This window comes from Ursus maritimus, unplaced genomic scaffold (assembly GCF_017311325.1).
Source record: "Ursus maritimus isolate PB19 unplaced genomic scaffold, ASM1731132v1 scaffold_26, whole genome shotgun sequence".
NCBI classification, from domain to species: Eukaryota; Metazoa; Chordata; class Mammalia; order Carnivora; family Ursidae; genus Ursus; species Ursus maritimus.
Window position 1 is genome coordinate 4,584,737 of NW_024425119.1, and position 14,328 is coordinate 4,599,064.

A 14,328-nucleotide genomic window follows, 5' to 3' on the forward strand; every position below is an offset into this window, starting at 1 on the left:
GAGGTTTGGCTCATTCACCTCTGGGAGACTCAGGGTTTGACCCTCCAAGAATTGCTGTCCACATAAAAGCGTTAGGCTTGGGACCTGCAGGGGAGGAAGATTGGGCCTTGTGTTTGTTCTGGGGGTCCTGGCCCAGGAGGGCCTGGGCAGCTGAACCTGCTGTTCTTGGTGGCTCACATGTCATCTTAGGGCAGATAAGTGAGCTGCTGTTCCTTCCCTGATTCTGCTCCCCATGGGAGTGGGGTTGGGGTGAGGTGGTGCACTGAGCCCTGTCCTAGGCCTGTGAGAGGTTCTGGGAGGCAGAAAGGACATCCTCAAGAGCTCATCCTGTGCCTAATTAGAGGACATGTTATCCATGTGACGAATTCTAACAGTTGTGTGGCTCTGGGCACTTATTTCAATGAGGTAGATTCTTAGGAAGAGATGCTAATTCCTCAAAATGCCTCCCTTGGGGCTTGCCTGAAATTCCTCCATTAGAAACCAACCAATTATGATTTGCACCTTATGCCTATCCTTCCCCAGTCTTCAAGCTCCACTCCCCCAACGGAGCCTCCTGTGATTGACTTCTGGGACACCTCCTTCTGAATAACTAAGTTCTTGCTCGGCCATAATTTGGTTCCTACGATGTGCTCTCCTGTGCTATGATTAACTTCTATAATTCTCTCAGGACTTGGTTTCCCTGCCTCTCACCCAGGGCTTGACACACTGTATGATATGTAAAGGTTTGCTGACATGGCTGCTAATCTGATCACTCAGGTGATGCCTGGTTGGCACATGGCTGGGCATCCTGGAGGGTGTGATCTCCAGTGGGAGAAGAAACCAAGGCTCATCAAATAAATACTGTACCAGCTTCCCTCCATTTCATGTATTGATGGAAAACCCAAACTTATACATAAACATATATAAATATAGTAGAGACCGAGCTAATAAACATGGAGCAAATGATCCTCAGGTCATTTCTTTCCTTAGTAACCTGCCTAAATAATTTTAGCAATGCTTTGCATCTGGAAGTGCTTCTGATCACCTAACTTAAATCCCTCCTGCTGCTGTAGGCCATCCATCTCTAGATCTGGCTTCTGGGCAAAGGCATAGGTCTTCAGCGTAGGGGCAGCTACCTAGCCTTCCTTCACCCTTGAGGTTTCCCTCTACCCTATTTGATCTCCAAGATCATCTGCTATAAAAAAGGTGAGGGGGGGGCATGTGAATGGACTCTGAACATTGCTCTTTGCAGAGACAGGGCCTGCTTGTTTCTCATTATCAAGCACCAGGGATCTCTGTTCTATGCCAGACAGCTCGTGGAGATGCCTTTGCCGTCTCAGTCTGGACAAGACCTGTTCCTCACCATCCGGGGTCGAGCTGGCCGTTTGGCAGTCTTCTCCCATCATTAACAAGATGCTCACAGGGGTGGGCAGCAGCACTGTCAGCTTGCTGATTAATAGTGATCAGTGAGTGTTTAGGAAACATGGTGCGGGAAGGATTGGGTTTGATTAGTCTGTAAATACAAACAAGAAGTGTGGAATTTGGGGGATGGCACCCCTGGGGGGCTGGAGGGCACAGTAAGAGGTGATTCTGGACACTTCTGTTCTTCCATCCCATGGCCAAGCTGTTAGAGGGCGTCTCTGAGAAGAAGGAATCTTGAATAGGAGAGGAAATGACAGATGTGTCCTTACTGAGGCTTCTGCTCAGAGGGGAGAGGGCCAGATCCATGACCTCCCAAATCCCAGCTCTGAATTCCCAGGATCTTTGACAGTCGGCCCCTGGGTTAGGTTCCTCAGCTGCCAGAAGAATCCCTACCAGTGAGGCTGTGTTCCCGCCCCCCAGCCCTGGACGCTGATCCCACTCCCGGCCAGCTCTCTTCTTTTGACAATCTTGCTGCAGTTTCTTTTGAAATAGAGTCTTCAGGGCCTCATTTCCCAGCAATTAGTCAATGTACTGTTATGTGTTTAATAGGCAGGGAAGCTGGGAGGCAAAGGCATCCACAGCTGGGGGCTGGGAATTGTTTTCAACGAAGAGTGGCATGCTCTTGTCTGAAATGTCTGGAGACTTCTTTGGGCTTTTCTCTCCTAGGAATGATTAAGGTAGGGGTGAAGGAACAGGAGAGAGCCTCTCTTTTGGTGGGTTGAGCAGGGGAAGCCTTGCTAAGTCACAACTCTTCTCTAGGACTTGTACCTTTGGACCAAACTCTTGTGGTCTGGAGCTTTAGAGGAAGGAAGGGGTCAAAGAAGTGACAGAAGGCATTGAATTAAAGGCGGGCATCTGGAAAGTTCCCCTTTAGCAACAACAGAATCTGCAGAGGCACTGGGCGAATCTAATTCCATCAAGACAGGCAGTAAGGACTTCCAACTATGGCTATGGCAGACAAATCTCTGAAAACTTTGCCACTACTTTGCCTCCATTCCTCAATTATTGCTCACCTTCAACTGTTTCCTTGCATGGATGAAAATGGTGACAGTAGTCACAAAGAGCCAGAGCTAACACTTTTATAACACTTGACTTCATTTATTTAATTATGAGGACAACCCTACGAAGTAGGTACTATTATCATTCCATTTTCCAGAAGGGGAAATTGACACACAGCGGCTAAATGATGCTCTGGGTTAAAGACCTCAAAAGTATGGGAGCTGTGATTTGAAGAAATATAGGTGGATCAATTTCTAAAATTGATAACAACAACAAACCAGCAACCCTCTGTACTGATTTTCTCAAACAATAAAATGACATCTGGAACAGCTGCTGTAATTGGAATCACCACCTGATTATGTTCATGATAATCTATAGTCATTCTCCAAGATCCATCTCTGTTTTCTCACAGGCAAACAGGCCACTTGACTGGGGACGTGGATCTCCCGGAATTTGTCTCCTGGACAAATGGGTCTCCTGGAATTAGTGTCAGATCAGAGCCAGTGTCCAATAATCCTCAAAAATTGATTTATTTTCCTTTTTCCAATGTAGTCACACTGTAATGTGGTAATGGCTGCAGGTCCTGTTGGTGAAGACTGGAAGAAAGATTAACAATATCCATTTTTGGTACTGTAACAGGGTTTTTCTTCATGGAACATGTCCTTTCCTTCATTCAAGAGTTCTGGGTCTGTTAACTGGCACAAGTCTGGGAATGAGTTGAACAGTGTGACTCTAGATTTGGTGATTCAAACCCGATCTCTGTTCACTAGACCTATAATTTTTCTGTTAAACAGATTGAGTAAGAATTCAGTATGCTTCCTAGCTATTTCTTTTCTAGACACTCAGTGATCTCTTTTCTAGAGACCTATGGCCAGCACCATAGGTCTCTGCAGGTCAGAGTTCTGAATACTGCTTTGGCTCCCAAGTCCTTTGCAGTAGTCACAGCCACCTAATATATGGTGATTAGGTGCTGTGATTTGACCTATGCCTCCCCAGAATCCCAGTTTGCTATTATTCCCATTGCAATTAGGGATCTCAGTTCGATGGCAGCAGTTCCCACTGTAATTTCAGACCTATAGAGAAGAGCAACCAGAGTTCTTCAAGGATGCTGTACACCTCTTGCAAACTTATTTTTCACAGCTGTGGTAAAAGGTCTGTTCTCTGATGTTGGTGAGTAGGTCTCATATGACAAATGCACTCTAATATTCCAATCTTCTAAGCCTTTGGATACCTTTCTCTTCAGCATACCAAGGAAGTTCTAGCATTTCAACTTCATTTAGTGGGGGCTCACCTTGGGTCCATGTTTCAGCTACTCAAACAAACCAACTGTTACAGGCATTCTAAGCCTCCAAACAAAAACGGTGAACCCAGAATCTCTGCTTAGTGAGCCCATATCAATAAACTTGGCCCCATCCAACTTTACATTCCTTCCATGTTGATCCCCCAGGCTTAATACACAATCCTATACATATTCCCCAGGATTCAATCTATATAAATGAGAAATACGATGTAGTTTTTTTGGTGTATATCATACCTCTTCATGAGTCACTTTCCCCCCATATTTAAGTATTTATTTGTCTTTATTTTTAAAAAAATATTTAATATTTAAGTAATGGTCTATATCCTGTGAGGTTATGGTCCAGCCATATTTTCACAGAGATCATTAGGCACTGCAGCATCATTTATTAGATAATCTATCCCTCTCTCAGCCAAATAAATTAATAATGTATTCTAGAATCTTGAAACAATAAAAAGAGACATGAGGGCTTGCTTTTTCACTCTGCTCTCCACCACGTGAGGATACAAAGAAAAGATGACCATCTGCAAACCATGAAGCAGGCCCTCCCCAGATAATGGATCTGCTGGCACCTTGATCTTGGACTTTCTAGCCTCCAGAACTGTGAGAAATAAATGTTTGTTTTCTAAGCCACCCCGTCTAGGGTATTTTGTTATTGCAGTCTGAACTAAGAAACAGACACATGGAAGTTTGTGGGATGTAATTAGAGCAAAACTTAGAGGGAAATTTCTAATTTATTATTTATTTATTTATTTATTTATTTATTTATTTATTTATTTATTTCTAGACAGTGGGAAGGGGCAGAGGGAGAAGGAGAGAGAGAATCTTAAGGAGGCTCCACGCTCCGTGTGGAGCCTGATGCAGGGCTCAATCTCATGATCCTGAGATCATGACCTGAGCTGACATCAGGAGTTGAATGCTTAACCAACTGAGTTACCCAGGTACCCCAGAAACTTAAAACTTTAAATGCTTGTATTAGACGAAAAGCAAGGTACAAAATCAATGATCAAAGCTTCTACTTTATGAAGCAGAGAAAACAAATAAAACCCAAGTAAATTTGAAAAAGCGAATAATAAAGATGAGAGCACAAATCAATGAAGTAGACATAAAAAATATAGAAAATCAACAAAACTAAAAGTTAGTTTTTGAAAAGACTAATTAGATTGATAACCCCTAGATAGACTGATCAAGAAAAAGTCAGATGAAATACAGATTATAGTATCATAAATGAAGACAAGGACATCAGTACAGATCATATAAGCATTTGGGAGGTAACTTGAGAATATTATGACAATGTTATTCCCATAAATTTGATCTCTTAGCTGAAATGGATAAATTCCTTAGAAAAACAGTTTGTCAGAATTGATGTAAGAATGCATGGAAAACTAAAACAGCCCTCTATCTATTGGAAAATTGAATCTTCCCACAAAAAGAACTCCAGGCCCAGACAGTTTTACTGGTGAATTATATGTCAAATATTTAAAGAAGAAAAATACCAATCTCACACAAACTTTTTCAGAAAGTATATGAGAGAACACTTTCTAACTTGTGTGATGAACTCAGTCAGCATAACTTATTACCAGAGAAGTAAGAGGGAATTACAGATTAACATCTCTCATAAATATAGACAGAAACATTTGCAACAGAATACTAGTAAATAAAACCCAGCACTATTTAAAAAAGATAATACACCAAGACAAAGTGTTGGTTCAGCACTTGAAACCAATCTATGGAGTTCAACATACTATCAGAATAAAGGAGAAAAGTCACATACCATTTCAATAAATGTAGAAAAATCATGTGACAGAATTCAATGCCAATCATGATAAAAGCTCTCAGCAAATTATAAATAGAAAAGAACGTCTTCATCTGATAAAAGACATTTATAGAAAGCCCACAGCTAACACTATACTCAATGGTGACATTTATATTATTGGAACAAAGAGAGAATGCCTGTCTTCTCCTATTTTATTCAATGTTTTATTGCATGGCAGTCCTTGCCAGTCAGTGAAACAAAAGGAAAGAACAAAAAATATAAGGCATACAGATAGGAAAAAAGAAGTACAATTGTCTTAATTCACAAGTGACAAGATTTTTTACATAGAAAAACAAAGGAATCTACAAAAAAATCATACTACAATTAATATGTGATGGGAGCAAGCCTGCAAAACACAAGGTCAGTATGTAGACTGACATAAAACAATTGGAAAAATGAAAATTTAAGATACCATATACAGTACCATAAAGTAAAATAGTTGAGAAAAAATTTAATGAAAGAAATGCAAGACTTCTAAAATCCATAAAACATTGCAGAGAGAAATTAAAGAAGACCTAAATAGATGAAAGTCTGTGTCAGTGTTCTTGGATATCAATTCTCTCCAAGTTGATTTATAGGTTCAAAGCAATTCCAATCAACTCCAGGGGGCTGTTCTCTGTGAATTAATAAGCAGACTCGAAAACGTATATGGAAATGCATAGCATCTAAAATAGACCTTGTAAAAGAAGAACTAGGACTCACACTATTTCAAAATTAATATAAAGCTACAGTAATCAGGTTAGTGTTGAATTGGTATAATAATGGAACAGCTGCAAATATATAGTTAATTGATCTTTGACAAGGATGGCAAAGTAATTCAATGGAGGAAATGATAGTCTATTTTACAAATGGTGCTTACATCATCTGTTTTGTATAAAGAAATGAACTCACATCCCTAATTTACACCATATGAAAAAAATTAATTTGCTGTGAATCATAGAAAAGTAAAAGCCATAACTATAAAACTTCTGGAAGAAAACATAGATGATTACCTTTGTGACCTTGGGGTAGACAAAGATAAGGCAGGACACAAAAAAATTCTACTCATTTAAAAAAAACACCTAAAAACTTGTCTTTTATCAAAACTAAAAACTGCTTTTCAAAAGACAACATCAAGAAAATGAAAAGGCAAATCTCAGATTGGAAGAAGATATTCGCAATACATATGTCTGACAAAGGATTTGTTTCCGGAATATATAAATTCCTACAATTCAATAAGGAAAAGACAAATAGGTCAAGAAAAAAATGGACAAAAGACTCAAACAGACACATCATAGAAGATTTATATGAATAGCCAATAAGCATATGAAAAAGTTATCTACATCAATAGATATCAGGGAAATGCAATTAAAACTGCCATGAGATACAGCTCATATCTACAAGAACGAATAACATTTTAAGAAGTGATAATACTAAGTTGCTGGCATGTGAAGCAGCTTGAGAGCTCATGCATTGCTGGTGGGATCATGAACTAGAGCGTCTATTTTGGAAAACTGGCAATGTCTTACGAAATTAAACATCTACCAGCTTACCCATTTCTAGGTATTTACCCAAGGAAAATGAGAACATATCCTCAAATATACTTATACAACAAGGTTTGTACCTGCCTTATTTGTACCAATCCAAATACCCGTCGACAAGTGAATGGGTAAACGTCCATACAATGGATACTAGTCGACAACAAGAACAAGAAGAAAGGAACAAACCTTGGATATGTGCAGGAAACTAGATGAATCTCAAAAACCTAATGCTGAGCAAAGGAAGCCAGACGCAAAAGTGTACATACCGTATGATTCAATTTATATGAAGGCAGAAGGACGCTTTAGTGATAGACGTTGGATGATTGATCCCCTGGGTGGTGGTGGGGATTGATTGCCAAGGGGATTAAAGTCCTTAATGGATTCCCTAGGGGATGGCGATGCTCTATATCTTGATTGGTTGTTCAAGTGGTGGTTACACAGGTATATATTTTTCAAAACTCTTAGGCCTAGGAAGGCACGTGATGTGATGAGCACTGGGTGTTATACACAACTGATAAATTATTGAACACTACGTATGAAACTAATGATGTGCTATATGTTGGCTAACTGAATTTAAACAAAAAAACCAAACTCTTAACACCTAACCACGCATTTAAAATTTGTGCTTTTTATTGTATGCAAGTTATACTAAACACTATACTAAAATTATACTATAATCCCAATACTATTGGTGATGAATTAGTCAGAAACATTTGGGGTGCCTGGGTGGCTCAGTCGGTTGTGTCCAACTCTTGATTTTGGCTCAGGTCATGATGTCAGGTTTGTGAGATTGAGCCTTATGTCAGATATGGATCCTGCTTAAGATTCTCTCTCTCCCTCTCCCTCTCTCACTGCCTCCACCCCACACCCTGCTCTCTCCCTTTCTCTCTCTCTCTCAAAAAAAAGATGTGTTTGCTTATAGCTTGAATGGACAAAGATGAATGGACATACACAGATTAATCATGTTCTCCTTAGGCTGGAGACAGTTGTAAGGGGTAGCCTACTTTCTTTTTGGCCACAAATCACTTAAATAATGGTGGGCAAAGAAATATGTTTTCCATTCTTTAAAAAAAGCAAACAAAAAAGGTATGCACACACACTCACACATGGACCACAAAGTCTCCCCTAATAACCTGTTGGATGACAATTCTCTCATGGTGGCAGAAGATTCTGCTTCAGGTTTAACTTAAATCCTTCAAGTTGCATCACACTGATCTTTCCTTTTGTTCTTTGGTAGATGGAGGTTTTCCCGGGGCTGGACATGGGTTTCTCCTTTTAGAGCACAAAATTATCTTTCTTGGGTAGAGTTTTAAGGCTGCAGTTGTTTATTAAGTGTGCAGGAAGCCCCTACTCCATCCACCCTACAATACTCTCCTACAGCTTGGCCTAATGACATCATTGAGGGTTTTTTTTTTTATTTTTAAGCAACTTCTACACCCAACATGGGGCTCAAACTCATGATCCCAAGATCAAGAGTCACATGCTCCAGTGACTGAGCCAGCCAGGCACCCCCATCATCGAGATTCTTGAAATATTTGGCAGGACAGTCCTGGCACATGACCTCGGTGTACTCCCAGGTGGCTTAAATACATTGACATTGCCTTTCCTTTCCTTCCACAGGAAATGCTGAAGGATGAGGTGCGGACACTCACCTACCGGAACTCCATGTACCACAATAAGCACGTGTTCAAGGACAAAGTGGTGCTGGACGTTGGGAGTGGTACCGGGATCCTTTCCATGTTTGCTGCCAAAGCGGGGGCCAAGAAAGTGTTTGGGGTGAGCATGCCACTCCCTCCCTCCTGTTGGCTTCTGTAAAGCCAGCCCCTGCCTCCTACCTTCTCCTGCCCTTCCTCCAAGTACAAATCCAGGTCCATCCCTTGCTGGGGCCACACCCTCGAGGAGAAGTAGGGAAAATCAAGCGTGACTCTCAGGAGGTGGGGCAAGCTCGCATGGCTCCCTGTCACTCAGGCATTGCTTCTGGCTTTTTGCCCTGACGAATGCTGACATTTACCGAGGATTTTTAACTTTCCAGAAATCATTCCGGTGTCGTCATTACCTTGGAGCGCTTAGTCCTACCCTCAGCTTGAGAAACAGTGCAGTGTGGTTATATGTGTGAGCTTTGGCTTGACTCTCTGCTCTGTGCGAGTATGGGCAATTCACTTCTGCACCTCGGTGTCCCCATCTATAAAATGGCCATAACACCAATATCTTGCCCATGGGGTGACTGTGAAGAATAAATGAGTTTAATACATATGTAAAGTGCTTAGAACAGGGCCTGGCATATGACCAATGCTTCGTGTCTAATATTAATATAGTTGGGATGAGGTCCTTGGGGGATAATAAAAAGACAATCTCCTTCCTTTGTTCTTTAAAGGGCAAGTTGGTAGGTTTAATTCTGCTGCTCTGGCTGCTGCAGTCCCTCCAGACAGAAATGCAGGCTGACCCTCTGAGAAGGCTCCCAGCCTGGCTCTGGCTCCCACTACACAGCTGTGCACTGCTTGATGACAGCGAGGCTGGGGGTCTGGAGCTGGGAAGAAACTGTGAAAAAGAAGAGTTCTTGAGTGGCTGGCTGATGTTTAAAAACTGCAGAGGGTCCAAAGCTGGAATATGGGAATTGGTCTTGATCAAAATTTAAGACACACTACAATTAAGCTCCCAGCGTGCGCACAAGACAGCTGTTTGCAGAGGCCCATGGGAGCCGAGCAGATTTCGGTGTGGCTTCATTCTCTGTGCATTTAGCTGTGTGGTCCTCTAGCCTGTGCTCACAACCCCAGAGTCCTCCACATCCCCTTGGCCACCCCCACTCAGCCTCGGAGGCCTGTCCCTGAGTCTGTAGCAGGGACAGCATTCCTCCTCCACGCCTGCCTTGGAAAGTGCCTGGACCTTTGATGTAGAAGGTCTTCTAGAAACTCGGGCCATCCTCAAGGCATCTCTGCCACAGACTTGACTGGAAAAGCTATGATGTATTCAGCTGAGGAGATGGGCCAATCCAGGTGCTCCAGGTCGAGTCCTGCCCCTCTCCACCTTCCAGCTCTCCTTCACTGGGCCCTCCTCACCCAAAGGGAGGCTTTCCAGCAAGGGACAGACTCCACTTTCAATGAGGTCACAGAGCCTCTGGGTGGGACTTGATTTTTCTGGCTATCCCCCTGCCCTACCTCCCAGTACCATCTCTGAGGACTCATCTCAGCCCCTGTCTAGCTGGGGCATAGGTAGCTGAGGGCCGAGCAGTGGAAGGCCGGCTGCCCCTCACTGGCTTCCAAGTGGCCAGGGGCTCCAGCTAAGGAGCTGTCAGGAGGCACCCACTCTGAGCCTTCCAGCTGTGGTGACTATGCCAACTGTCCCAATCTGTCTGCCTCCTGGTCTTCTGCTGTCACAGCTCTTTTATAAACAGCTCCCACATTTAGCTGGGCCTCTTTCCTGATGGCTCATTTCAGTTTCTCCTGTTCTAGGCTCCCCCTTCTACCCACTGCTCTTCACCAGAGAGAGAGGGAGAGAGGGAGAGAAGAAGGGAATGAGGAAGAGTGAGAGAGAGAGGGGAGAGAAAAGGAAAAGGAAAGCAGGGGGGCAAAGACAGGAAAAGAGGAAAGGGAGCTGTAAAGCCACCCTGGTGCTGGGGCTTGGGGGCCGTCAGTGCTCTGAGTGGTTCACATGCTTGGCTTATTTAATCCTCACAATGACCAAGTAAAACAGGGACTGTTTCCTCACTTATGAGGAAACTGAGGCACAGTTGGAGAGTGGCTGAAGCTAGATGTGAATCCAGGCTGCCTGGCTCCACATCGCGCCTTCTTCACTGTGAAACTCTGCAGCCTCTTGCAGATGGACACCAACGTTGCAAGCAGGGAGAGGAATCGGAGGAGCACAGTCCCACAGAAAGTGGGATCAAAGGCCACGGGGCCTGGTAGCCCAGGAAAGGGCCCATCCTGTTGGGCTCTGAGCCTGGCTGAGGTCTGTCTTCTCAGACGGAGCCACCCTTCCTGACCCTGCAGGCACCCTTACCCATCCTCAAGGTTTTGGTGGAGGCTGTGGGCAGCCCCCTTGGGTTCTCCTATGCAAATACTCTCTGGGAGGCCCTGGGGTAGTCTGAGGGGGGTCGGGAGTGTGGAGGTGAGTGGCAGCCTCTGTGGGGGCAGCTAAGGAGGTGAGAGCAGCTCTTAGCAGCTGTCCCTTTGGCTCCAGTCCTCTGGTCCTTCCCTAACATGTGCCCCAGGCTGGGGCTGGATATTCCATTACTTCCACAAGGTCCCGCTCTCAGCTGATGGCCAGCTAATTTCTCACATATATTGACCCTTTGCTTAGGAGATTTTGGGAGCTTGGAAAGACTTGTAGATTAAAAAGAATTAATTATCTCAAAGGTGGACATCACAGAAGGGGTGAGAATTAACTTGTGTGTGACCTGTGCGGTGAGATGGATCTCAAGACTGACCCTGAGACCCTGGCGTGGCATTTCTCTATCCTGGAATGTACCCCATATAACAGGGAGAATTGGGATCAGGGAGTGGGTAGAGTCATGTCCCTGGAGACTCACAGCAGCTCTGGCTGTGGCTTGCCTTCCCATGTCCTCCCCCAGGAGGACAGCAGCTATGCAGCCTCATCCCATTCTCCTCTGGCCAGGAGGAAGCCTGCCAGCCCCTTCCGAATCTCCTAACTTGGACACCAGGCCCTCCATTGTGAAGCAGTGGCTGGAAGTCAGCCTCATGGCAAAAGCAAAGAGATTCAATGCAAGAGCCACTGGCCTTCTGATCAGGAGGGTTCACTGTAGTTTTCAATCTGCCGCAAAATAACTGTATGGCTGTGGGCAGGTCACTGTACCCCTCTAGGCTCAGCTTCTCCATAAGTTAAATTAGTGCTGGATGTGCTGTGATCTTTTTTATGCCTCACTCTTTTGTTCTGTGCCCTTTCTAGATCGAATGTTCCAGTATTTCTGACTACTCGGAGAAGATCATTAAGGCCAACCACTTGGACAACAGTAAGACATACCTCCATGTGTTTTCCCATGGATGGAGGGGGTGAGGGGGCTTGTGCTTTCTTGTTTGGGTGGTATAGACTGACATAAGAGGGAAGAGTACAGAGCACTTGGCCTTGGGATGGTGGAGTCCGGCTGAGGCCCTATTTGCAGGACTGTGCCCATGGGGTTCTGAGGTTTCCCATCCCAGCCATGTCAGCCAAGAGCACGTTATTCCCAGCTCAGCTTCCATGGCTTAGCCACCATTTCCTCTGCTTGGCCCCAGCTGTAGGCATCCTATTGAGTTTTGCAAAATGGCAGCTATTCCTCCTCTTTTTCCCTCTCCACAACCCCCAGCCCTACCTTTCCCCATCAGCCAACCAGGGGCATCCTAGCAGACCCCCGGCTCTGCCTTTGGAGAAATGCAGTCCTCTACTGCCCATGGGCCCTGTTGCTGCTGATGGTGTCTTGGCAATTAGGCTGCCCTTTGGAGTGGGACCTTCTCCAAGCTGGAGTCTGATTATAAAGAAAGGTGCTCTCCTTTCCCTTCCTCCCCTCACTCCTTTCCCATGCATTGCAACATTTCCCAGGCCCTTCCTCCTGGAATATATCTTGAACACACTCACACCCACAAGTGTCCCTGATTCAAAGAACTCCTTGCATCTTTTATCAGTCAACCTGATGAGATTGAGCCCCCAAGTCCGGTGCTGAGCTGGGCCAGATCATGTAGGATTTGTAAACTAGGAAAACCAAGGTGAATTTTTTTCTAAGGATGATGGAGGCATTTTGGAGAATTTTATGCAAGGGAGAAGTAGTTCCTATGGAGTATGGATTAGAATAGGTTGTAGGAATCAAGAGTGTAAGCAGAGACACATTAAGAGGCTCTTTCAGTACTAAGGAGATGGACTGTGGCATGGCTCGTAGCAAGGGTGGTGGCAGTGGAGGTAAGAAAGGTGACCACTTTGGGCTAGAGGCAAGGGGACCTACTGATGGTATACATGTGGGAATGATAAGACAGGAGCAAGGGCTATTTTGTCGCCTTGAATGATGGACGGATGGTGGGAGACTGAAAGCAGAGCATTCCTAGGGATGATGGGAGGGAGAAAGGAGTCAAAAGTTCTCTTCAGCACATGTCAGGTTTGAGATGGACATCCAGTAGACATGTTGAGTAAGATGGGATATGTGAGTCTAGAGTTCCAGGGAGAGCCAGAGCATGACATATACAGGTGGGAGTCTTCAGCATATGGATTTTATTTGAAGCTACAGCATGACATCACTTAGGGATAAAGTAGAGCTGGAAGAAAGAAATGGGCCAAAGATAGGGCGCTGGGACATTTTTAACATCTAGAGGTCAAGCAGAGGAGAAAGAGCAAGCAAGAGGCAGAGAAGATAACCCCAGTGAGGCTAGTGGACCTTCAGGAGAGAGATGTACCATGAAGCCAAGGGAAGGAGGAAGGGACAAGTGTAAGGAATGCTAAGAGATCAACTAAGGTACGAACAGAGAAGCGACTGTTGAATCAAGCCCCATGGAAGGTACTGGTGTTCTAAACAAGAGCGGACTCAATGTGGGGGGAACTGAAGTCCAGTTAGAGTAGGTTAGGGACAGACTGCGAAGGGAAGGCTATAAGTAAGTCTTCTTGCCGGGCTGGAGAACAGAAAAGTGGAACTGTAGCTACAGGGGGATGTGGGGCCAAGACAGAGAATTGTTTTTTAAGGCTAGAGATATGGAAAAGTGTGTTTGATTCAATTGTCCAGTAGAGAGGGAGATACAGGAGAAAGATACAGGAGCGAGACCTTGAGTTCAGAGCACAGGTTCAGTGGTTGGCCTTTTCTTTGGAGTAAGGAACCAAAGGGAAAGTCGGGAGTGTGGGTCCGGATAGAGGTGGGCTGGCAGTGGAAAGCCCCTAGTTTATTGCTTCCATTTCCTTTTCAAAGAATGAGACAGTCATTGGCAGAGAAGAGGGGGATGAAAAGAGACATGAGAAGGGATGGGATGGTCTTTTAGAAGGAGGGAGAAAGGCAAAAATAGTAGTAAGACTAGTGGGGATTGTTGGGGAGTGGTCAGCGTCTGCTGGAGATGAATCAACATAGATAGACAGTAATCACGCTCGGTCTGAGAGTGAATTTCCCCTTACCATGTTCACCAGCTTGGGTGTAAAGAGGGCTGCCTGGATGAGGGCTTTAACGGGAGAGACAGAAGTTGATTGCAATAACGGGTCATAGAAGCTAAGCTCCTTAAGGCAGGAAATGAGGAAGGGAAGGGGGCAATGATGGGCGAGCAGTAGCACAAAAGGTTAGGGGTATTGGGTGGGCCATAAGCAGAGGTCCAGAGGCCTCTTTCCAGCCTGAGTAG

At 44.5% G+C, this 14,328-nt stretch overlaps 1 protein-coding gene across 1 annotated transcript in view; it reads left to right on the forward strand.

Annotated features, from left to right (window-relative positions):
- The window catches only part of PRMT8 (protein arginine methyltransferase 8), a 91,120-nt gene that overhangs the window by 41,889 nt on the left and 34,903 nt on the right, over window positions 1-14,328 (forward strand). Inside the window, exons 3-4 of the mRNA XM_040642050.1 lie at window positions 8,654-8,809; window positions 11,936-11,999. Coding sequence (XP_040497984.1) covers window positions 8,654-8,809; window positions 11,936-11,999 — 220 coding nt within the window. The remainder of the gene's footprint in view (window positions 1-8,653; window positions 8,810-11,935; window positions 12,000-14,328) is intronic.